Source organism: Petaurus breviceps, unplaced genomic scaffold (assembly GCF_028583685.1).
Source record: "Petaurus breviceps papuanus isolate PSGF00001 unplaced genomic scaffold, PetGlider_PUasm1.0 91041, whole genome shotgun sequence".
NCBI lineage: Eukaryota > Metazoa > Chordata > Mammalia > Diprotodontia > Petauridae > Petaurus > Petaurus breviceps.
The window spans coordinates 42,391,207-42,412,424 of NW_027187400.1; the positions used below are offsets into that span (position 1 = coordinate 42,391,207).

At 52.7% G+C, this 21,218-nt stretch overlaps 3 protein-coding genes and 1 long non-coding RNA gene across 7 annotated transcripts; 1 reads left to right on the forward strand and 3 right to left on the reverse strand.

Moving 5' to 3' along the window:
• Positions 1 to 5,605: 5,605 nt before the first annotated feature.
• Positions 5,606 to 7,582, reverse strand: SERTAD1 (SERTA domain containing 1). The gene is made up of 2 exons (XM_069079127.1): positions 7,420 to 7,582; positions 5,606 to 6,448 (listed from the first exon to the last, which is right to left on the reverse strand). Exon 2 carries the CDS (start codon positions 6,442 to 6,444, stop codon positions 5,779 to 5,781), a length of 666 nt encoding a protein of 221 aa, XP_068935228.1. The 5' UTR covers positions 6,445 to 6,448; positions 7,420 to 7,582; the 3' UTR covers positions 5,606 to 5,778.
• Positions 7,583 to 9,596: 2,014 nt separating this feature from the next.
• Positions 9,597 to 13,703, reverse strand: SERTAD3 (SERTA domain containing 3). 4 transcript variants are annotated; one of them, XM_069079125.1, is made up of 3 exons: positions 13,268 to 13,703; positions 11,568 to 11,661; positions 9,597 to 11,166 (listed from the first exon to the last, which is right to left on the reverse strand). In XM_069079125.1, exon 3 carries the CDS (start codon positions 11,158 to 11,160, stop codon positions 10,471 to 10,473), a length of 690 nt encoding a protein of 229 aa, XP_068935226.1. In that variant the 5' UTR covers positions 11,161 to 11,166; positions 11,568 to 11,661; positions 13,268 to 13,703; the 3' UTR covers positions 9,597 to 10,470. The 4 variants fall into 4 exon arrangements, with proteins under 4 accessions (XP_068935226.1, XP_068935225.1, XP_068935227.1 ...); XM_069079124.1 differs by having other exon boundaries at positions 11,568 to 11,708; XM_069079126.1 differs by lacking the exon at positions 11,568 to 11,661 and having other exon boundaries at positions 13,472 to 13,703.
• A 114-nt stretch (positions 13,704 to 13,817) lies between these two features.
• On the forward strand, positions 13,818 to 21,218 carry LOC138154390 (uncharacterized). The gene is made up of 3 exons (XR_011166595.1): positions 13,818 to 13,938; positions 14,713 to 14,828; positions 20,879 to 21,218. It is a non-coding gene; the product is annotated as an uncharacterized lncRNA (long non-coding RNA).
• On the reverse strand, positions 15,600 to 20,722 carry BLVRB (biliverdin reductase B). Its single transcript, XM_069079128.1, has 5 exons — positions 20,531 to 20,722; positions 18,083 to 18,247; positions 17,854 to 17,943; positions 16,487 to 16,615; positions 15,600 to 15,924 (listed from the first exon to the last, which is right to left on the reverse strand). The coding sequence occupies exons 1-5, from the start codon at positions 20,598 to 20,600 to the stop codon at positions 15,764 to 15,766; spliced, it is 615 nt and encodes a 204-aa protein (XP_068935229.1). The 5' UTR covers positions 20,601 to 20,722; the 3' UTR covers positions 15,600 to 15,763.

Consider the following 21,218-nt stretch of genomic DNA (forward strand, 5'->3'; position numbering starts at 1 on the left):
GAGACACACACAGACAAACATACACCAATACACACACAGAGACACACATTAAACACACACTCACACATTCACACAGACACAGAGACAGAGAGACACAGACACACAACCACATTCACACACACAGACACAGACACACACTCAGACTCATGCACACACACAGACACATACACCCTCACACACACAGATACAAACACAGACACACCCTCAGTATCGTATTCTTTTGTGATCTTAGAGGAATGCCTTCTCTCCTCCCTGCCTCAGTTTCCCCCGTGTGTGGCATGGAGATGTTAATGCCAACTCTGCCACCTACTAGCACATGCAAAGATGGTGATGGTAACACCATCAACTTGAAAGCTGACATTTGTAGGACAATTTAAGATTTGAGAAGCACCCCCCACAACATTGTCCCATTGAATCACAGCCAGCCATAAAGTCCCCACCGTAGGCATCCCTATTCCCCTTTCACAGAGGACTTCAGGTGACTGTTGGTAAGGGGCAGAGGCAGGCCTGAAGCCCAGGACTGGCTGCCTTGGCGTTCCGGGCTGTGTCCCTTCAGGGTTCCCAGGGCTTGTGGGTGGAGGACAAGTCACCGGTGAGGACAAATGTGAAGACAGTCGGTGACGTGTGGAGCGGCCCTCTAGCCTCCCTATGCCCTGTCCTCACCCCCTTTGGGATGAGGACTGCAGGGCTCCTGCCTGATGTCCTGGCCATTACTTCATCCCCAGACTCTCCTGCTGTATGATAGAAGGAAGGCGGCTAGGTAAGAGAGTCAGAAGACCAGCTTGACTTCCAATTCTGCCACTTAGTTGCTATGTAACCTTGAGCAAATCACTTTCCCACTCTGAGCTTTGGTTTTCTCATCTGGAGAATGGGGGTAAGGCTTACCTCACAGAGTAGCCCCCAAGGGGTTCTGCTCTGATTAAGGTAGGCCGAAGGCTGGGGCTGATTTCCCTGGTTTTAAGGGTGCTGGAGAAGAGGTAACAGGTCAGGTTGGATAGGTGGCAAGGAGAGATATCCTCACCCTTCCTCCCTCCACTGCTCACGTCCTCCTCTTCCAGACTCACCTGGCCCTGCAGATTGGCACAAGGAGCAGAAGTAGGTCCACATGGTCCCGTTCTGGGCAGAACTCAGTGTGCCCTGCCTGTCGGATCCCTGCCTGACTGAAGCTACTCTGAGCCCCGGGGAATGGGGCCCGCTAGGGCTGGGGGATTAGCTCAAACTGCCTGTCAGCAGCTTTCGGGCACCGTTCATTGTCCCTCTCCGGGGCACTGAGGGCTGGTCGCTACCCTGATCTTGCACTGACCCATCATGCCCTGGCCGGGGCCCACAGGATCCTGGAACTAGAGGGACAGGAGACCTTGTAATGCTAGAACCTGCAGGCGCTTTAGAACACAGGCTGTTAGACCTGTTAGAACATAGAACATTCATCCTGGGAGGGTCTTAGAACATAGACTCAGAGCCGGAAGAGAAGGTAGAGCACAGAAGGACCTAAGGCTATTGAACATAGGATGGTCAGAGCTGGAGGGAACTTAGAACATAGAAAAGAGAACATTCATCCTGGGAGGCCCTTTAGAGACCCTCTGGGCAGAGTCTTGCATTGTACACATGAAATATTCAAGGTCAGACAGCCTGGGACTTGCCCAAGGACACAGAGCTGACCACTAGCAGAAGCAGGACCAGAACCCAGGTCTGTGGATGCCCAGCCTACTTGGCTGACTCAGATGGGACTCCCCAAACCCTGGCTTCCTGGGTCCCCTTGGTTGGGTTCCTCTGTAGATTGGTGGGGACAGCAGCCCTGGGTTCCCTTCCCTTGGTGTGGGGGGAGGTAAGAGAGAAAGAAAACATCTCTCCCCCCCTCTCCTAGAAATGCCCCATCCCCCTCCTTCCCTGCCTACTCCCAGCCACCAATGGGGAAGTTGGAATTTGCTGAGCTTTAGGAAATAACCTTTGGGCAGGCAGCCAGGCTGGACCCTGGCACCAAGCCCCTGTGGTAGGGAGGTGCTAGGGATGGGGCGAGGGGAGGGGGCAATGGCCAGGGCCCCAGGGGAGCCTTGGATCCCAGCTTCCTTTGGCTGTGGCAGGGTCTGCAGAGAATCCTTTGCTTCACACTGGGCCGCCTTTGGGACAGCCATGGAACAGAACATCAAAGACCCAGTTTTGTTTAGGGAAAAGATTTAGATCCAAGGGCCTGGCAGGGCAGAGTTAGGCTGAGCATAGGGAGCAGTCTTGGGATGGGGAGGGTTTGGGGAAGGGGTAGGTAGGGGAAGGAGCAGTCCAAGGATCTCTGTAAACACAGGACATCCTGTGAAGGGGAGGGGAAGGGAAGGGATGTGGGGATAGGGGACAGCCCGCCTGTGGGCACTGGGCTAGGGATGGTAAAGGCCATTCCCACCTCAACAGCTCCCTCTGCCCTTGCCTGGCCAGTGCCAGCTATAGGGCCTGGCTTATCTCCTGCCTCACACCCCTCAATCCTTCCCTTCACGTCTGTCAGTCTTGTCTCTCTCCTCTGAGCAGCCCCACAGAAGCCTGACCCTGTCTTCAGGGACCCCCAAGTCTCCTCTCTCTCCTCACTTGTTCCCCAGCCCTACTCCTCTCCCCCCTCATCCAATATTCTGCCAGTCCAATAGGAAAGCATATCCATTAGGCCCCACTGAGGTCTTAGTGGCATCTACTTCAGACTGCTGAAGGGGACTGGCAGGGACAGAGGCCCTTTGAACAGGGTGGGAGGGCATCTTGCTCAGGAATGGTGTGGGCTCTGGGAATGTGCGAGGTGGGGGTGGGGGGGAAAACAGAGCAGGAATGAACACAATGGGCAGTCTGACTTGGCTCAAAGCATGTCTAAGCAGCAGGGTAGGAGGGCCCTCAGGACAGTCACCTTCTCTAGGAAGGGAAACTGAGGCTCAGGGATGGGACATGTCCACGATCTTAAAGTGAGTAAAAGGAGACTGTCCTGTGTGTGGAAAGAGGTTTACCCAGGAAGCCTGAGGAGGAAGTGGGGAGTACTCCAGGGCTTAAAATGCATTCTGCTGTAATGGAGAGAGACCTGGGAGAGATCCTGGCTGCCTCAGTGTTACTGTCTGTGCTACCTTGGGCAGATCCCTGCACTTTAGGGCCTTGTTTCCATCTCTGTCAGAACAAGGGGTTTAGAAGAGATGTTCCTCCAAGCTCTTTTCTGCCCCCCAATTCCCTGTTCTAAGGCCCTCCCAGCCCTGACATTTGCTATTCTAAGGCCCCTCCCAGCTCGGTCATTCCTTGTTCTAAGCACTCTACCAGATCAGAGAGTCAATGGTGTCTCCCAGCTCTGATTTTCTGTGTTCTAAGGACACTCCTGGCTCTTATAGTCTATTTCTAAGACCCCCTCTCCAGCCCCTCCAACTCCATCATTCAGTCTTCTGTCTTTTAAGGGCTCTTCTAAAACCCATGACCTTCAAACCCCATCACTGAGTAGGTGAGAATCCCCAGAAAGAACAAGGTTCACTCTTTCCACAAGAGCCGGAGGGGATTGGTTCTTATCCTCAGTCCTGTCCCAGGGTTCCTCCCCCTCAGAGGTCCCCAAAGGCCCAGCCCATTTCCCTCCTGGGAGGGGCAGGATCTTAGGGCTCCCTGGCTCCGCCCTCCTCCTCCTGAACAGGGCAGGAAGCTGAGCTAGAGAGGGTGGAGGGTTGGGCCAGGGCAGGCCAGACAGGAAGGGACCTGTTTGGGGCTCTTAGGCAGCCTGAGGATAATAGCAGTTAGATCTGGAAAAACTGAAAATTCCATTGAGTAAAGCCCTCGTATTTTACAAATGTGGAAACTAAGACCAAAGAGACCCAAACCTGTCCGAGGTCCCATGGGTAGGTAGCCCAGATCCAGAGACTCTCAGCCTAGGCGTGTTTCTCATACCACTACCCCCCCCCCCCAGTCTTCTCCCCCCCACACACCTTGTTACTGGAGTAGAGACTCAAGTATCTTCTCCACTCTGTCCCCAGCCCCATGCCCAGAAGAGAAAGGAGGTTTCTCCCTGGCCCTCAACCCACTGGAGACCAGGAGCACAGATGAGGGCACCAGAAGGGTAGGAACCCTTTTTCCTTTCAAGAATTGAACCATTTTCCTTTCTTCTACCCCAGCCTGTGGGTTATGGTGCAGGATTTCTTTTTAAGCATCTTCTTTCCCCAAGGCTCCAGCTTTGACCATTCCTAGCTCCTCCCTCCCTCTGCCCTCAACCCACGTCTTCCCAACCCCCCCCTTCTCCCCCATCTTCTCAGTCCCAGGAAGGACGCGAGCGCCCCGTGCCAGGGCGCTGAGTGTGCAGGGACCCCGCCCAGCCCTGCTCATTCCAAACGACTAAGTGGCCCGAGGAATGTGGCCCAGCCACAGCTCCCACAGGCAGGGGACAGACAGATGCACCACCTCGTAGGCGCACGGAATGGCAGGACCAGAAGCCTCCTAATGGCAAGTGTTCAGAACGTATGAGAGCTGGAAGAGTCCTTAAGACATAGCAGAGACCTCCCAGGTCTTTAGTGAAGCAGAAAAAAGCAGTACCATGCTTAACATGAGAGAAAACTTCCCCAAAGGGAGATGGGCTGTTTCCTTCTCACTGGCCATCTCCACCTGGGGGATGGATGACCACTTACTAATGATAGGAGAGGTGAGGCTCTCCCAGAGTCCTACGACTAGGGACTTTCAGGGTCTTTGAAATCCAAACTACTTTAATCACAATCTTAAGATGCTTTCATTTCTAATACAGTAATATCAATACCTACAATCCACAGCCCTTAAGAAACCAACTCCTTCATTTCCCAGTTGGGGAAACCGAGGGTCTAGAGAGGCAAACAAAAGGGGTGTGTGGTCTTCAATTTTTAAGAGTGTAAAGGGGTCCTGAGGCCAAAGTTTGGGAAAAGCTACAGTAAAGGATGTTTTTGCTTGGATACAGGGGTGGTTTATTGATCAACACTTAAGCACCTAGACAGCACAAAATGGAACCAGTTCCTGCCTTCCCAAGCAGAGTCCTTCCTCTCCTCACTGGAGACTTCCTCTGCAGGACCACCATTTTGGAAAGGACTCCAGCCATGAATCCTTCCACTCTCTCCAGACCCTACCCCCTTCTCTTCCAATTCGTTGAGCGCCCCTTCCCAACCCCCATATTTGTTCTCTTTCCTGATTAGAATGTAAGCTCTTTGAGGGTAGGGGGCTACCATGCTAGTATTTGTATTTCCAGAGCTTAGCATAGCACCTGGCACATAGGAAGTTCTTAAATGCTCCATCCATCCATCTATATCTTATTGCATTGAAATCCCTCTTCCTTCTAGGATCATATATTATTCAGTGTGACCTTGGAACAGAATTGTTAGAACTAGATGAAATATATCTATTCCAACCCTCATACAGAAGGGAAACTCAGGCCCAGAGAAAGTAAGAGACTTCTTCAAGTCCACATTACAGAGAGTCAGAGACAGAGTTGAGATTTATAGACCACAGGATCCAACCTCTTCATTTCTCTATTGAGGAAACTGAGGCCCAGAGAGACAAACAATCTTGCCTAAGATTACACCTGGCAAGTGCTACTAACAAGGGCCAATAATTCATTTTAAACACACAGCTGGGGAAGAAGAAGAGAGAGACAAGGGACAGACACATTGCTTCATATATTAATTGTTTTCATCTTAAAAACCATCCACGCTTCCCTCCCCACAATTCCGTGACACTGCTCCCCCAGTCTGTAGCTGGAGGGGAGCTCCCAGCAGCTCTAGTCCACTTTGGGCCTCTTGGGGGCAGGAAGGGAACCATTTCCTGGTCCCCCTACAAAGTCTGTGTGCCCACAAGCACATCCATGAGGTAATCTAGTTCAGACACGTCCAGCCCAGGTCCCTGCATCTTGTCCTCTGTTTCCCCAGAGTCTGTTTTAAGGTTGGGCCAGAGTTCACAGTCATACATGGAGGTGTCAATGTCATCAAAAAGGCCCTCCAGTCCATCCTCCAGGAGGAGCTCCAGGGACCCCAGAGGGGCTGGCCGCCCAGGATCCAGGCCTGGGTCAGGGGGCCGGCTAAGGGGGGCATCTTCAGGGAAGGCTGTCTGGGTGTCACTGAGGCCCTCAATATGACTCAGGTCGTCCAGGAGGGCTGAGACAGACGTGCACAGAGGGGCATCAGGGACCACTGGGAAGGGGTCAGCAGGAGCTGGGGAAGGGGGTTCTGGGGCAGAGGGCTCCAGGGCCATAGAAGACTGAATTCTCCTTAGGGTGTTGACCACCAGAACAAGGTGGCGGAGATCTGGCTCGCCCCTTTGGAGGCCATGGTGGAGTTTGAATATAGACAGGCTGAAAAGAGAGCTGGGGGGCAGGGGTGCTGGGCCAGCCTCCTCCTCAGGGCTTGGGCTGGGGGTGGCCTCCTCTAGCCACCAGTCCTGTGAGGTCAGCTCTTCCTCCTCTTCCTCCTCTCTCTTACGTTTCACACCTTTGCACAACATGGGTCTGTGAAGAAAGGGGGGGATGGGGTGAGAAAGTGGGCTTCCCAGAGCTTTCCTTTGGTTTCCCTCATCGAAGGATCCCCCAAGCCCCTCTTTTGATGCCTTGGGACAAAGAACCCCAGAAAATTAAGAGTTGTGGTGACCTTCTAGTGCCGGGAGTCCTAACCTGGGGTCTGTGAACATTAAAAAAAATATTTTAATAATCATATTCCAGTGCTGATGAACTCGGAAATTGTGTGTGTTTTATTTCATGCTCTTTAAAAACATTATTCTGGAAAGAAGTCCATGGGCTTCACCAGACAGCTCCAGGGCCGCCCCCCCCCCCCAAAGGTAGACTCTCTACCCAGTATGACCGGCCCTGGGGCCCCTTCCAGCTCACACTAGGATCCGGAGTCACAACCCCGCTGGACCTCAGTTTCCCCTTTTGTACAACTCAGGGTTGGCGTGGCTGGCGCCGGGGACCCCTCCTCTGCTTCCACAAAGTGGGGCGAGGGCGGCGGGGGCTCGGTCGACAGGACTCGATCCCGGCTAAGCAGGAGTCAAGGGCAGAGCCTGGACGCCCCCGGGACCGGTCGGGTCAGCTGGGGTGGGGGAGGGGAGGGGCCCCAGTCCCGCTCGGCCCCCCGCTCGGGTCCCGCTCGGCTCCCCGCCCGGCCCGGCCTCGACTCCCGCTTCCGGCCCGGCCAGGCACGGCGGCGGCGGCCGCGGGGGCGGGTGAGTCACGCAGTCGGAGCCAGGGAGCCGGCGCCCCCGCGCCCCGCCCCCTTCCCCTTCCCCTTCCCTGGGGCTGGGGCGTGATTCACCCGGAGCCCGAGTAGGCGCCAGCGGCAGCAGCTCGGGCCGGGCCGGGCCTGGCGCCCGGGGACCCGCGGCGCGAGCATCGGACGCCGCCCGGGGATCGGACGTGTCCGGAACGGCGAACCGCTCTCCGGCCCCCAAAGCCTGCCCCCCTTCCCCTTCGCCTCATTTACATACCCGGCTCGTCGACTGCCAATCAGAGGGTCCACGACGCCACCAGCAGCCAATCAGGAAGCGGCAGCGGCGTCCGCATCTCTCGCTCTCTCGCTCCTCCCGCTGCTGGCCCCTGGGTCGCTAGAAGCTGCACTGGCCCCGGCGCGCGGTCGGGAGGTTGCTACTTTCCTCTGCTTCTGCCCCGCCCCTCGGAGGCTCCGCCCCCGGAGTGAGGGATTGGTTAGCTTCCTCGAGGGGGCGGGGTGAGGAGGGGAGGCGTGGCCATCCAGGGGCTGGAGCTCCGCGAGCTGGATTCCCGAGGCCGGGAGGCCCGGGACGGGGGCACTCCCTGGTGGGCCAGCCGGCGTGTGCTCGGTCTCAGCTGTCGCTTTCCGGGCTAGGGAGGGCGAGGGCGGGGGTCTGTTCTTGGGTTTTTAGGAAGGGCTGGATGAAGGAGCTGGAAAAACGGATTCTTCCCCATTTCCCCCCTGCCCCCCACAAAAGGAGCTGGGTCCTCCCCTTCCTGCTTGGGTTGACAAGACCCCCACATGCACCTGTCTAGCTAACCCCCACCCCACCCTCATTTTTGCCACAGAGACTCTGGCCCCTCGGAATCTGGACAGAAAGGGACTGGGAGAAATCGCAGAGCCCCCTTCCCCCTCCCCTTTCCCGGTCCTGGACGCCTTAAAAAGCCCACTAGAGCGAGTTCTGGGGGTAGTGAGGGGAAAACCTGGGGGAGAGTCTGGGTCTCTAGGACAACTGGTTTCTGACCTACTCAGAGGCCCTATGTCCTGGTGGAATGGAAAATGCCCGGGGGCTCCGAGGCCCCGAGCTTGAAATTAGGCCTGGCTTCTCACTGGGCAGACCTGTGACCTTGGCGAGCCACTTTCCTTTTCTGGGCGTCAGCCGTAAAATCTGGGCTGGACTAGATGCCCCATCATTCTAGGGCCTTTGCAGGCCCAGACTCCCAGGACCCTTCCCTCTTTTGTACCCGTGTTCCTGCTCCAAATGAGGTTCAGAGGCTTTGAGAGGTCGCTGGGGCTGTGCCATTGGGCGATTCCAAGCAGCTGAGCCGAGCCCTGTCCGTCCCTAACTTCTTGGCAGCTGGGGAGCAGATGAGAGAGGCCCAGACAGAGGGGAACAGCGGGACGGGGTGGGGGGGAAGGAGAGGAAGGCCTTCTCAGGCCACAGAAACGAAAGTTACAAGAAAATGAGCCAGCTCGGCCAGTGGCTCAGGGCTTTATTTAGGGGGAGAAAACGGCGTTTTGGGGCCAGGAAGGGAGGAGCAAGCAGGGCCCCAAGGTGGGTGGGGCAGGTGGAAGGGGCCCCAGCCAGCTAGCTCTTTTAGAAGTTTATGCAGAAGTGACCAGACTGTATCCTGAAACACACACACTCACTCACTCACTCACACTCTCTCTCTCCCCCTCCCCCTCCCCCCCCTTTCCCCAAACTCCTACTCTGGAAGAGGGAGAGAATCCTGCAGAACTCTCCAGCTACTTCAGCACAGCCAGGGAGGGAGCCATGATCTCCCCACAGCTGAGCAAACTCATAGCAGATCCTGCTTTCAGGGGCAGCTCCTGGGGCTGAGGCTGGGCAGAGCTCAGCCAGCCCATTATACCCCCTCCTCCAAATATGGCAGGGTAGAGTTAGAAAAAAGGAGACACTAAGTGAGCCTGTGACCCTTCCACAAAGCTCCCCCTCATGATTTACTACACCCGAAATGACAAACTTTGGGGTTCCAGAATCCTTTTCCATTCTTAGAAGTTATTGAGGAGACAGTCCCCCAAAGAGCTTTTGTTTGTTGAATATCAATCTCTAATTATCATGTCAGAAATTAAAACATCTTAATATTATTATGAAAATAGTTTTGAAATTGAAACCCTCCAAAAAGGGTTCCAGGGGCTTCCCAGGGGTCCATCCTTTGAGAACAGAGTACTTAAGCTAAGTTTCTTCCTCTTCCAGGCCTAAATTTCCCCTTCAAATGGAGAGGTGGGACAAGATGAAGTCTAAGGCCCCTCCCAACTTCCAAGACTAAATTTAAACTGACCACCCCACCTACTCTTTCCCACCCAGGAGTAGCCCTAAAGGCAGGGAGGGCCTGGTAGAGAAAAGAGAAACACCTGACCCCAGGCCCTATAAGGCAGGCCACCTGTTCCTACCCACCAGAGGCATGATGGGAAAAAGAATGGATTAAAGGGACATTATGGAATTTGAAAGTTTTATTCACAAAAAGCCCAGGTGAAATAGGCCTTTTTAAAATATGAAAAAAAAAAAAGCATGACCACGGATAAAGATTCCTTTATCCCTATTGCACTTCATGAAGGCCACTTTGGGTAGGGAAGGGGGTGAACAAGGACAAAGGAAAGCAGTAGATTGAAGAGGGGGGTTCACAGTTTATGGCCAGGCACCGGGTAGAGAGGAGGAAGATGTTACTTCTTGCTGTTTCCATACCTGTCAACCTTGGGAGTAGGGTGGAAGGAGAGGGGGGGTTGGTCTAGAGCCCCTCCTCCTGGCAATCTGGACTTTGTCCCCCCAGAGGCCCAGGCTCCTGGCCTTCAGCCCTGCCCTGCCCCCTTCTTCCCCTTGGCAATTACTCAACCCTGAAGCCAACTTCTTGGACCAATGTGAAGCCAAATCAAGGGAAAAACCAGGGAGTACCTGGGACCAGGATCCCAGGAGACATGCAAAGCTAACTCAGTAGGAAAAGCAACCTCAGAGAGCTTGGCCTCAGCACACCATAGGACAGTCAGGGTGATAGGCTGGAAAGGAGGAGGGATTCCATGACAGCAGCTCTAGCAGTCGGAGGATGAAGGCAGGGGGAGCAGAGTTCCATCAAGCCATCAGGAAAGAGAAATGCATTCTGTTTTTCTGCCATCATCAGGTACTGAGACCAGGGCAGGAGATTTGGAGAGATGAGGCTTTCCCATGTCACTAGGAAGCTTCGCCCCAGGTTCCTGAGTTAGGAAATCTCTGGAGACCACTGTCTTGAAACTCTCCAGAGGTAAGCAAGTATCTGAAGGGAAGGTTCAGGATCCTCACTAGGGGATTTGGGGTCCTGCCCCCCCCCCCAGGGTCTTATGACCCCTTGATGATTTCCAAGATTTGGTCTAGTTCAGTCCAGTCCCATTCAGTCCCAGGCTGCCCCAGGGAGCTGGCTGCCCCAGAGGAGGAGGTGACAGCAGAAGGCAAGGGCCAAGGATCCCTTTCCACATCCGAGGTGTCAATATCAGGGAAGTAGTCATCAGGAACCAGGTCTCCAAGGTACCTGTCACTCATGATCTCAAAGCTGCCCAGGGTAGTCTCCTCAACTCTGACAGATGGAGAAACTGAGGCCCCAAGAGGGGATGGTAATTGCCTGCAGTCACTCAACAGAACAGGGGCAGAGGTAGAACTACAACTCAGATCTGGGGACTCAAAGCAGTCCTGTGTGGCTCTTAAGCCCAGGATCACCTCCAGCTCCCTAAGGAAGTTGTTGGCAGATTGGGCAGTTGAGGGTAAAAGCAGTTCTAATCCAGGTTCCTGGGGTGGGGCTGAGCTCCTCTCCAGGTTCATCTTTTCCTTGATGTGGTTCAGGGTGTTTGTGATAAGCACTTGCCTCAGGAGGCTCAGGGCGCCTAGCTGGAATTTGTCCATTGAAAGACGAAGTAGGGTCTGGCCTAGGTTCGACATGAAGATGGGGGCCTGCTCCTGGGACTCCTTCCCAGCCTCTCCCTCTTCTGGATCTTGGTGATCATCTGGGTGCTTGCGCTTCACACCAACCACCATGGTCCCCTGATGGGAAAGGGGACAGGAGTTAGGAGGTCCTATGTGTACCCCACAGGGCCCCTACTGCAAAGGGTCCCCAGAGGGCTCTGAGACCTAGAGGAGCCTCTGCCACTGACTCGATATGGGGTCCCTGCTAAGACTCTTACCAACTCTAAGTCCCCCTTTTCTTCCCTCTACAAAATGATGGGGTTGGATTGGAGACTCTGTAAGAGCCCTCTTCTGAATACTGGTAGAATGGATTCAATTTGGCAAGGAAAGCTTAGAGATGCCCTTTGTTTTATCCTCAAAGACAAATTTGGGAACTTCTGAGGATTTAGATTTGACATCATTATAGTATGAGAAGAGACTGGAACAATGAGTAGAGAGAGCTGGTTTGAAAACCAGAAAGTCCTGGGTTTGAATCCTACCTCAGGCTGTACCTATGGTGGGATCCTGGGTGAGTCACAACTTTTTAATGCTCTTGGCAACTCTCAGACTATAAATTGCTGAGGAGGGGCTGACCTGCATGGGTAGAGGGAATAGCTTCACTCAGGATCATCAATTGAGACCTGTAAAGGAACAAGCAGACTGGAAGCTATCTAGTCTAAGCATTTTCCATTTTACAAATGAGGAGATTTAGGTTGTGGTTCAATGATTTGCCCAGAGACATGTAGATAGAAGGATTTGAACTCTGGTCTCTCTGACACCCAGCAGTAAGTAGACCTTTCTGGGTCTCAGTTTCCTCATTTGTAAGATGATTTTAAAGGTCCCTTCTAGATCCCATGATTTTGATATTCCAGGACTTTTGATCGCCCGGGGGTTCACTTTTTAGTAGGGTCCCCCTCGTTTTACGGAGGGGGAAACAGAGGGACGGGGAGAGGGAAGTAACTTGCCGGTAATTCAAGAGTAGAAACCAGTTCCCTAGATTCTCTAGGGCCAAGCCAGAGAAAGTACTAGTTTTGCAAAGACAGGCAAAGGGACTCATTCTGTCCCAGGGGCTGCCTCACCCTCGGAGTTAAGTGCTCCACCCCTCCCGTCTTAGAAATGTTCAGACAACGCCCATCCTGGCCTATCCTCCAATCAGAGTGCATCCTCCTCTCCAAGCCACGCCGAGAGAGGCGTGGCCCTTTCCTTTCCCGGAGGCTATTGGGGAATGTTAGTTGCAGTTTCTATTTCTGGGGAGGAAGAATGGAACTATTCAGGTAGGGGACTACAACTCCCAGAAGGCCACCCTATCTTCAGCCTTCTGGGGAACCTGGGTGCTCCGCCCTTCTCTAAACTGTTAAGAAAAAAAAAAAACCCAAAACCCATCACACAGAAAAATGTAGCGGGAGCTCCTCCCCACTCCCCGAAATTCCCCAGTCACCCACCCCCACTCCAAACTACTGCTACAGAAAAATTCCGAGGTTCTTTTGGGTGAGAACTGGGGAGCTTAAGCTCCCCACAAGCACCTGGGTCCTTAAGAGATGGGGGTAGGAGAAAGGAGCCCCATTCACTTCCTCCTCCTCTCTCCCAAATAAGGCAGCTTCTGACTCTGACCTCCTAGGGCTATAAGACCCGGTCTAATTCTCCCAGATCTCCAGTCTTCTCCTCGACCCTGCCTCCATCCCCAGAGGTCTCCTTGCCTCCTCCGGGCAGCTCTAGTCTGGTCCATCATAACTCACACGTTTGAATAACGCCCTACATTTCTCAGTATAAGAATCATTATCCCCATTTCACAGGCGGGAAAACTGAGACTCAAAGGTTAAGATATAAGTTCATAAACACACAGCTAGTTAAGTATTGGAGGAAAGACTGGAATTTGAACCCAGGTCTCAATACCAATCTCACTACAGCACGCTGCCCTTTAAAAAGGGCTATTATCCACAGCTTCACCATCGGCGCCCAACGCCAGACCACTACACCTCCCCGAGTTTGAATTTACATCACTACCACCACCGCCCGCCCCTTTCCCACTCTGATCTCCCAGGGCTCTAAAACCTGGTCTGATTCTCCTAGAGCTCCAGTCTTCTTCCCAACCCCTCCAGTCCCCGAAGTTTTCCTGCCTCCTCCAGCTAGCTCTAGTACACAGGGACTCTCTCTGCCTCCTCCTCCTCCTCCTACCCCATCCACCCCCACTCTAGCTCACCGATCCGGGCTCCATGGCTCCGGACTGGAGGCGGGGCAGGGGCCTGGAGCCTGTGCTTGTCACACCCAGGCAGCCCAGCCAACAGCCCGGCCGCTCTCAGAGACTGGTTAAAGCCTCACCCGCGCCACGCGCTAATTGGCTGGGTGAGGTTACCGTTCCGACTACAGGTGATGCTCTTCTCCACTCATTCCTCCTCTTTCCTACCTGCGCTCCAGGCCATTTAAAGACCTGAGTCGCGTGACTGCCAAACTAACTAGCTTCCCAGTCCAGCCTCCCGGGGTCGGTGCCCGCCCCTCCTCCCTAACCTATCTAAAAGCCCAGAGGGAGGAGGTGAGATGGCGAGGAGAAAAGAGTTATTTTCTCTTGGGCTGGAGGAAAGGGGACCCCGCCCTTCCCCGCCTACTTGCACTTGGCGGTGTCTACTACGCAGGCGTAAAGAGGCGGCTAAAGCCGCAGTTCACAGCCCCGCCTGCAGCCAATCAGATGGGCCAGAGGCGGGGGAGGGGGAGGAAGTTTGGGGTCGCCTTGGCGACCAGGATCCTGCCTTTTCGGAGTCCCCGAGGCCCCGTTCTGGAGTAAGGGACGAGATCTGTCCTAGGCGGGCGGGGCTCTCTCTCTCTCTCTCTCCTCTCACACGCACACCTCACTCGTGTACGCACACATACAGCCAGGTACCTGAGGGAATGAAGACCGATGAAGAGACACAGGTGGAAGAAGAGACAGACTGCAGAGGGGAGAAGGACAAGAGTAGAGACAGGGAAGGAGAGATAGAAGGGAGAAACGGAGACAGACGGGAATGGAGAGGAGGAGGAAAGGAGAGACAGACATGGACAGACAAAGGGAACAGCTAGCAAAGTGATAGACCAGGAAGTCAACACGAGAGATAGACAGATATTGACAAGGAGAGACAGAGGGAAAGAGATATAGACACCAACAAATGAAATTATATAGACCAGGGTACCAGAACAGAGACAGACCAACAAGGGAGGTGATACAGACCAGGAAGTAAAAAACAGGGAAGGAGAGAAAGGAGACAAAAGACAGAAGGAGAGACAGGTGAATTGAGTGAGAAAAGGAAGGAAAGTCAGTCAGATGAAGAGAGACAAACATAGGCCAAGAGAAAGTTATTGTTATTCCCCCCCATATATTCCTAAAGCATTAATGAGGTGTTAAACTGACTGGAGAGAACCCCACTTTTCAGATTGAGTCCGGAAGAGAACAATGGGGTTTGACCAGAAAACAAATTAGCTAGCCTCAGGGGACATCAAAAAGTGAACCGGAAGGAGTTTAAGGCTTTGCTGAATCCTGGGTTGTGACTTGAGACCCCTGCTGGGGGGGGGGGGCAGAGAAAGTGGTTCCCCTTTCCCAGCTCCATCAACCACATCTCTCCCCTGGACTTGCCCAGAGGGAGACACTGTATCCAGCAGAGTTCCTTGGTTCCACAGAATTTGAGGCACTTCGGAGAGCTCAAGGACACATATTTGAGGCAGACATGGATGCAGAGAGATGGAAACAAAGTAGCCTGCAAGTGGAAGAGGATCACAGCCTAGGAATTTGGGAGGTGAGGATTACCATGGCCTTTGGGACTCGGAGCTGTAGGTTGTAATTTGAGCTTATTCTTCCCATAGACTTTGTATTTGTGGGAGAGTGAACCCCAAACTGGGGGGGATGTTATATATTTACTGTATCAATAACTTTTTTTTTTTTTTGCTTTTTGGAGGGCAGTTGGGGTTAAGTGACTTGCCAAGGTCCCACTGCTAATTTTTTGTGTTAAGTGTCTGAGGCTGGATTTGAACTCAGGTCCTCCTGACTCCAGGACTGGTGCTCTATTCACTGCGCCACCTAGCTGCCCCACATCAATACCATTTCTAAAAGGCTAATTAAGCCTACAGATGGTTACTGGGGGCTTGGTAGTTATTGTGTTAGGAGTAAAGACCCACAAGGTTGCCCCCTAGAACCTGAGGCAGCAGCTGCCCCTCTAAAAACCCAGCCCTGCAAAACAAGAATGCGCAGCTAGGTGGCACAGCAAATAGAGCACCAGCCCTGGAGTCAGGAGGACCTAAATTCAAATCCAGCCTCAGACACTTAACACTTACTATCTGTGTGACCTTGGGCAAGTGACAACCCCAATTGCCCTACCTTCCCCCCTCCAAAAAAGCAAAAAAACAAAAAAGAAAAGAAACCAGAGCTCGATATGTGAGCAAAGAGGGAAAGAGAGAGAAAGGGGGAGGGGGAGGGGAGACATAGAGATCGAGAGACACCCAGAGAGACAGAGACATACATACATAGAGAAGGAAGGCAGGGAAGGCCAGGAGTCCGTATCACTCAGCACTTGGTACTACATCATCTTTTATTAGTCTGTTTGCTGCTCTCCTCTCATGCCCCTCTGAGCAATGGGCCATCCCTGCTGCCAAAGGACAGGGCCAGGTGCTGCTCCTCCTAACCCATGGTCCAGCTGGATGGGGGCTGGGCTCATGGTATGGATGCCACATTCTTCTACATATACTGATGGGAAGGGTAGATGCTATGTCCATCATACTCGGTTGTGTTGAGGCATCGAAGCATGAGGTGTCCCAGGTCATGTTTGGAGATCACTCTGAAAGGACCTCGTCCATCCACAGTCACATTGTAGGCCCCTGTCAGTGGCTGGTCCCCAGCTGCAGTGGGAAGAGGAAAAGAAGGCTTCTTGAGGTTCAACTTCCCCTTTCTCTCTTGTCTCTTGTCCTGTCTAGAAAGGGATGGATGGATGTTCTCTTTGTTCTGAATGAAGGCATCTACTGGAGACCAGGGCTTAGGCTCAGACTCAAAATCAATTCAGACACTCTCTCTTAAATGACTTTTTTTTTTTTGAGGAGGGAAGGCAAGGCAAGGCAATTGGGGTTAAGTGACTTGCCCCAGTTCACACAGCTAGTAAGTGTTAAGTGTCTAAGACCAGATTTGAACTCAGGTCCTCCTGACTCCAGGGCCGGTGCTCTATTCGCTGTGACACCTAGCTGTCCCAACACTTTCTCTTTACAGTTGGGGAAACTAAAACCCCAAGGTCACACAGCTGACTCAGGGCAGAGCCAGGGCATGAGCCAACCATCAAATCCGAGTTGGAAGAGACCTTGAAGGTCAACGGATGAGTTTAAGAACCGTTCTTTGTTTTCACCCAAGGGACAAACTTAAGTAGGTATGAACAAGGAAGAGCCCAGGGCCCACCCTCCCAAAGCCACAAACCAATGTGTGGGGGCATCACAGCCACATAGTGTAGCCCTGACTCCAACAGCAGTTTGTGCATACGGATGTGGTCATCGGTCACTGCCTGAAGCCGGGCAGGGACCTGAGCTGGGTCCCACAAGAGGAAAGCTGCAGAGAGAGCAGGAAGGGGACAGAGTTACAGAATAGACCAGACAATCCTGGCCCAGTACCCCGAGGAGTGGTCATACATCATTTATTAAAGACTTCTAGTGACAGGAAAAACTCATTCCCTCTGGAGGCAGTCCATTTCACTTCTGGACAGCTCTCATCATTAGGAAGTCTCTCTCTCTCTCTCTCTCTCTCCCATTCCCCCCCCCCCCCACTAGAGAATCCCTCTCTTTTTTTAAAAGCAGTTTTTAATTCATAAAGAAATTATAGAAATGCAAGAGGACAAAAAGCCTTTGCTATGTTAACACCTAAATAATTTGGCTCAAGTTTGTGCTCCAACACAAGAGGTGACATGTAAATTTAGCTAGAAATTTGATGAGGGCGTGTTGTGTCCACTAGTTTCACACTTTCTGTTCGGGTTTTGTTCATATCTTCATTAGGAAGTTTTTGCTTGTTTCTTTGCTCTGATGTGGAGCGGCATCTGCCTCTCTGAAGCTTCTCCTACCTAAGGTTTCCCCTCTAGGGGCAAATAGAATAAGCCTAATTCCTCTTTCCAAAAGAGTAATAATAATTAGAGCTCACATTTTTATTCTATGTGCCAGGCATTGTGCAAAGCACTTTACAAATATTATCTCACTTGATAATGATGATAAGTAATATTTATAAAATGCCTACTGTGTACCAGGCAATATACTAAGTGCTTTACAAATATTATTTCACTTGATAAGGATAATTTTAATAGCTAACATTTATATCCTACCTACTTTGTGCCAGGCAATATTTGGTAAGTGCTTTTACAAACGGTATCTCATTTGATACTCACAACAACCGTGGGAGGTAGGTATTATTATTATCTTCGTTTTACAGATAAGGAAACTGAGGCAAACAAATTAAGAGACTTGCCCAAGGTCACACAACTAGTAAGTGTTTAAAGTCTTCCTGACTCCAGGTGTAGCCAATCCTGGAAGAGAGTTACATGTCCTCCTAAGCCCTTTCTATTGCAGCTAAATGCCCCCAGTTTAGTCAGCTGCCACGCTTTCCAGAATGCTCTCCAATTTGGCTGCTGTCCTCTGGACCCCTTCAGTCCAGATTTGAGAGAGCACTCAACGTGTCTTCTCAGATCCCCCACCTTTTCCAACCTTTCCCCCACCCCCATACTTCTCTGTGCTAGCTAGGGTTCCAGGTTTTCAGGCTGGGGTTAATGCCTGGGTAAGGCTCAAGGTCCCCGCTCCACCCACCCGAGGTGCAGGCCACGACCTTGTCCACGCCATGGGCCTTCATGGCGGCCACAATGTTCCGGGTGCCCTCTGACATCACGGTGGTGGGACCTTGGAGGGGAGGACAGAGAGTGATGGTCACTGGTTGGAGGGGGTGGAGGCAGTGGGAGCGGTGGAGGTGGTGGGGGTGGTGGTGGATGAGGGGGCCGGGGCACTGGGACAGGCCGGGGACACAGGGGAGGCTCAGTACTCAGGTCACTGCCAGTGCCCAGCAATATAACGACAGCATCCTGCCCTGCCACGGTCTCATTCACGTTGTCTGCTTTCAGAACATCACCCACCACCACCCGAGCTGGCTGGGGACCATCAGAGGGTAGCTTGGAGGCATCCCTCACCAGCACTGTCACTTGGTAACCTAGAGTTGGAGGAGAAACAAGAGAGATGAAGAGGTCAGGTGTCATCTAGGGATCAGGAACCTGGGACTCTGCATCTTAGAATGGCCCAACATCAACCAACTAGAATTTATTAATCACATGCTACATGTTAGGCACTGTGCTAAGGATACAAAGGAAACAAAGACAAGGCTTGCTCTCAGGGAGCTTGAAATAGATGGGATCCCTAATAGTGGAGATAGCATGCAAACAATGATGTACAAATGAGACATAGACAGGGTAAATCAGGAGTGGTCTCAGGAGAAAGGCACTCAGATTAAGGTGGCTTGGAAAAGACTTCATGCAGAATTTTAACACATCACAACATGAGAGGCAAGGTGGTACGATGGATTTGAAGTCTAGCACCTAGGTTCAAATGCTACCTCTGACACTTTTACTACCAAGTGTCCTTGGGTAAATCAATTCACTTGTTTGCCTCAGTTTCCTTATCTGTAAAGTGAAAGGGTTGGACTAGATGATCTCTGAGGTCCCTTCCAGGACTGGTTCAAGGATCCCATGATCCTAATTCCCTAGGGAGGTAAATAATGCAAATACAAAACAAAAGGCAAGGATCTGAACTGAACATCACCAATCCAAAAAAAGGAGCATTTATCCCCCTTCCAGATCTCATCTTCCTTGTCACCTACACCAAGCAGGCTTTCCTGGGTCAGGTTTCCAGGCTGGGGCTAATGCCTGGGTAAGGCTGCCCTGTGAGGGAGGCGAGACACATTTTACAAAGGAGGAAACTAAGGCTCAGTGATTTGCCCAAGGGCTATCTTATGAGTATACATTGGAGCTCCAGCTCTAGCTCCAAGACACCAGGCTCCCCCTACAACAGAGGCTGTTGTCCTTACTGTAGAGATTTGGGGAATGAAGACCCAGGAACATCAAGATGTCCAGCCTACCATACCTTCTTGTGTTTTCCCAGGGTGTAATCAATGGTGAGCAGCAGGGAGGGGGAGAAGCTGGGGGCAGGAGGAAGTTGGGAGAGGAATGACTCAGCAACTTCCAACTTCCTCACCTCCCCACACTGCCCCACTACTCCTGAAATCCTAGTCAGCAAGAATATCTCCTCTTTCTGCCCCCTCTCCCTATCACATGTTACAAAAGGGGATCCTTGGACACGGGGGGGGGGGCGGGTTGTAGATGGGGAAGGGTGATTCTCTGAGCTGCAGTATTGCTTGGGGAGTATCCATTTCAAGGGTTTCAAGGGTGCCCAGGCTGGGGGAAGGATGCCAGAGGCACCCCCACCCACCCTTGTGGAGTCCTCAGATACCCTGTTATCTCTCTCACCACCTGGGTCAGCTAATGCCTCTCCATGCTGTCTGGTGGTCTATCTGTGGGGCAGGGAGCTGGTGTCATTAGCAGGGGCGCCGAAGATCCCCTCCCAGTCCTTTCCAAAAGGAGCATTTATCCCCCTTCCAGGTCCAGCCTCTCCTCCTGGCCCAGGCTAGAGCTCTAGCCCTGGGTTGTCCCATTCCAGAGGCTGACCTTATGAAATTACAGTGTTAGGGCTCCCATGGTGACTTCTGCTCATGGTCCTCCCCCTAGAAAACCAAGTGTTCCCTATAACCCAGCTTTATCGCCCTACCCCCATGTGCCCCACCAAGATCCCTGGGCCCTAGAGAATCCCCCTGGTTCTGGCTCCATCCCCATGTCTCCCACAGCCCCCATTCGCAGCCCCCCACCTCTCAGTCCCTGGTGCCCCAGAGCCCTATCCTGTGCCTCATTTCTAGGTTCCCTCAGAATCCCCTGTACCCCATCCCCATTTCTTCCCCAGGGGCCCCTGTGCCTATTCCTGCTTTCCATGACTCCCTAAGACCTCATCTATTCTCTTCCTCAGAATCCCCTTTGCCCTCTCCCCAGCCTCTTCACTTCAATTCAGTTCACTTGCATGTTATGGCATCACCTCTCTGGTGTCACGGCCCTCTTTGAGAAGGAAGGACAAACAGAAATGCCACCCTCCATCCCCAGCCTTCTGTACTTTGCCCCTGTGCTAATATTCATGCCCCTCAACTTCCCCCTCCATGTGCCCTCTCCCTGTGCCTCTTCTCCCTGCCCCCCCCCCAGTCCTGTGCTAATCTCCATGCCCCCCTAGGCTCCCTGTGCCACTTCTCCATGCCCCCCAGCCCCTCTCCTAATGTCTACACGCCCCCCACTTTCCTCTAACCCTTCAGAACTCTTCTCTGCGTCTCCACAGTCATACCCCATGTTGTACCCCATCCAAGTGCCCCTGCACCCCCAGATCCCAGGGCCCTGCCCCATGCCTGCTTGCACAGCCTGAGCCAGGGTGGCCAGCCCAGTCCTGCCGGTGGCTCCAAAGATCGCGATCTTCATGCTGCCAGGGGTCGGGGGAACAGAAACCACAGAGAATTCCGCGCCTTGCTGCGAAATGCTAGACCCGGATCTAGAGCCCCGAACTCTGGCCGCCCGCCCCTACCCCCTGGGGAGGCGGGCCAGAGAGGAGAACCCGCCTCTGGACACGCCCCCTCGCAGCCCGGCGCCAGATGGGCTGGCATTGCCGTCCTCCAGCCCTCCAGTAGACCCAGCCTTCTCTTTGGTGAGTGTCTGGCGAAAGCTCACTCAGAAAGATCTTCTACACCTTCATTTTACAGGCGAGGAAACTGAAGCAAAGAAATGACTTCAATTTAATGCAAGTCAATTCATTTCAGCCAGAGGGTGTGCAAGGCACTGAGAGCACGACAGAAACCAAACAGTTCTATCCTTCGAAGAACTTTTATTTTTTTTTTTTTTCGGTCAAAGCCCAAGACAAAAGGAGATATTCCTAAAGCAATAAGTATGACCTTACTATTCCCCCGCTCAACAATTTCCAGTAGCTTCCTCTTACCTCCAGAATCAAATGCAAGATTCTCAGTTTGGCTTTTAAAGCCCATCACTGTTACTCTCCTTCCCCTTCTCCACAGGCCTGTAGAATGTAAGCTCTTGACAACAGGA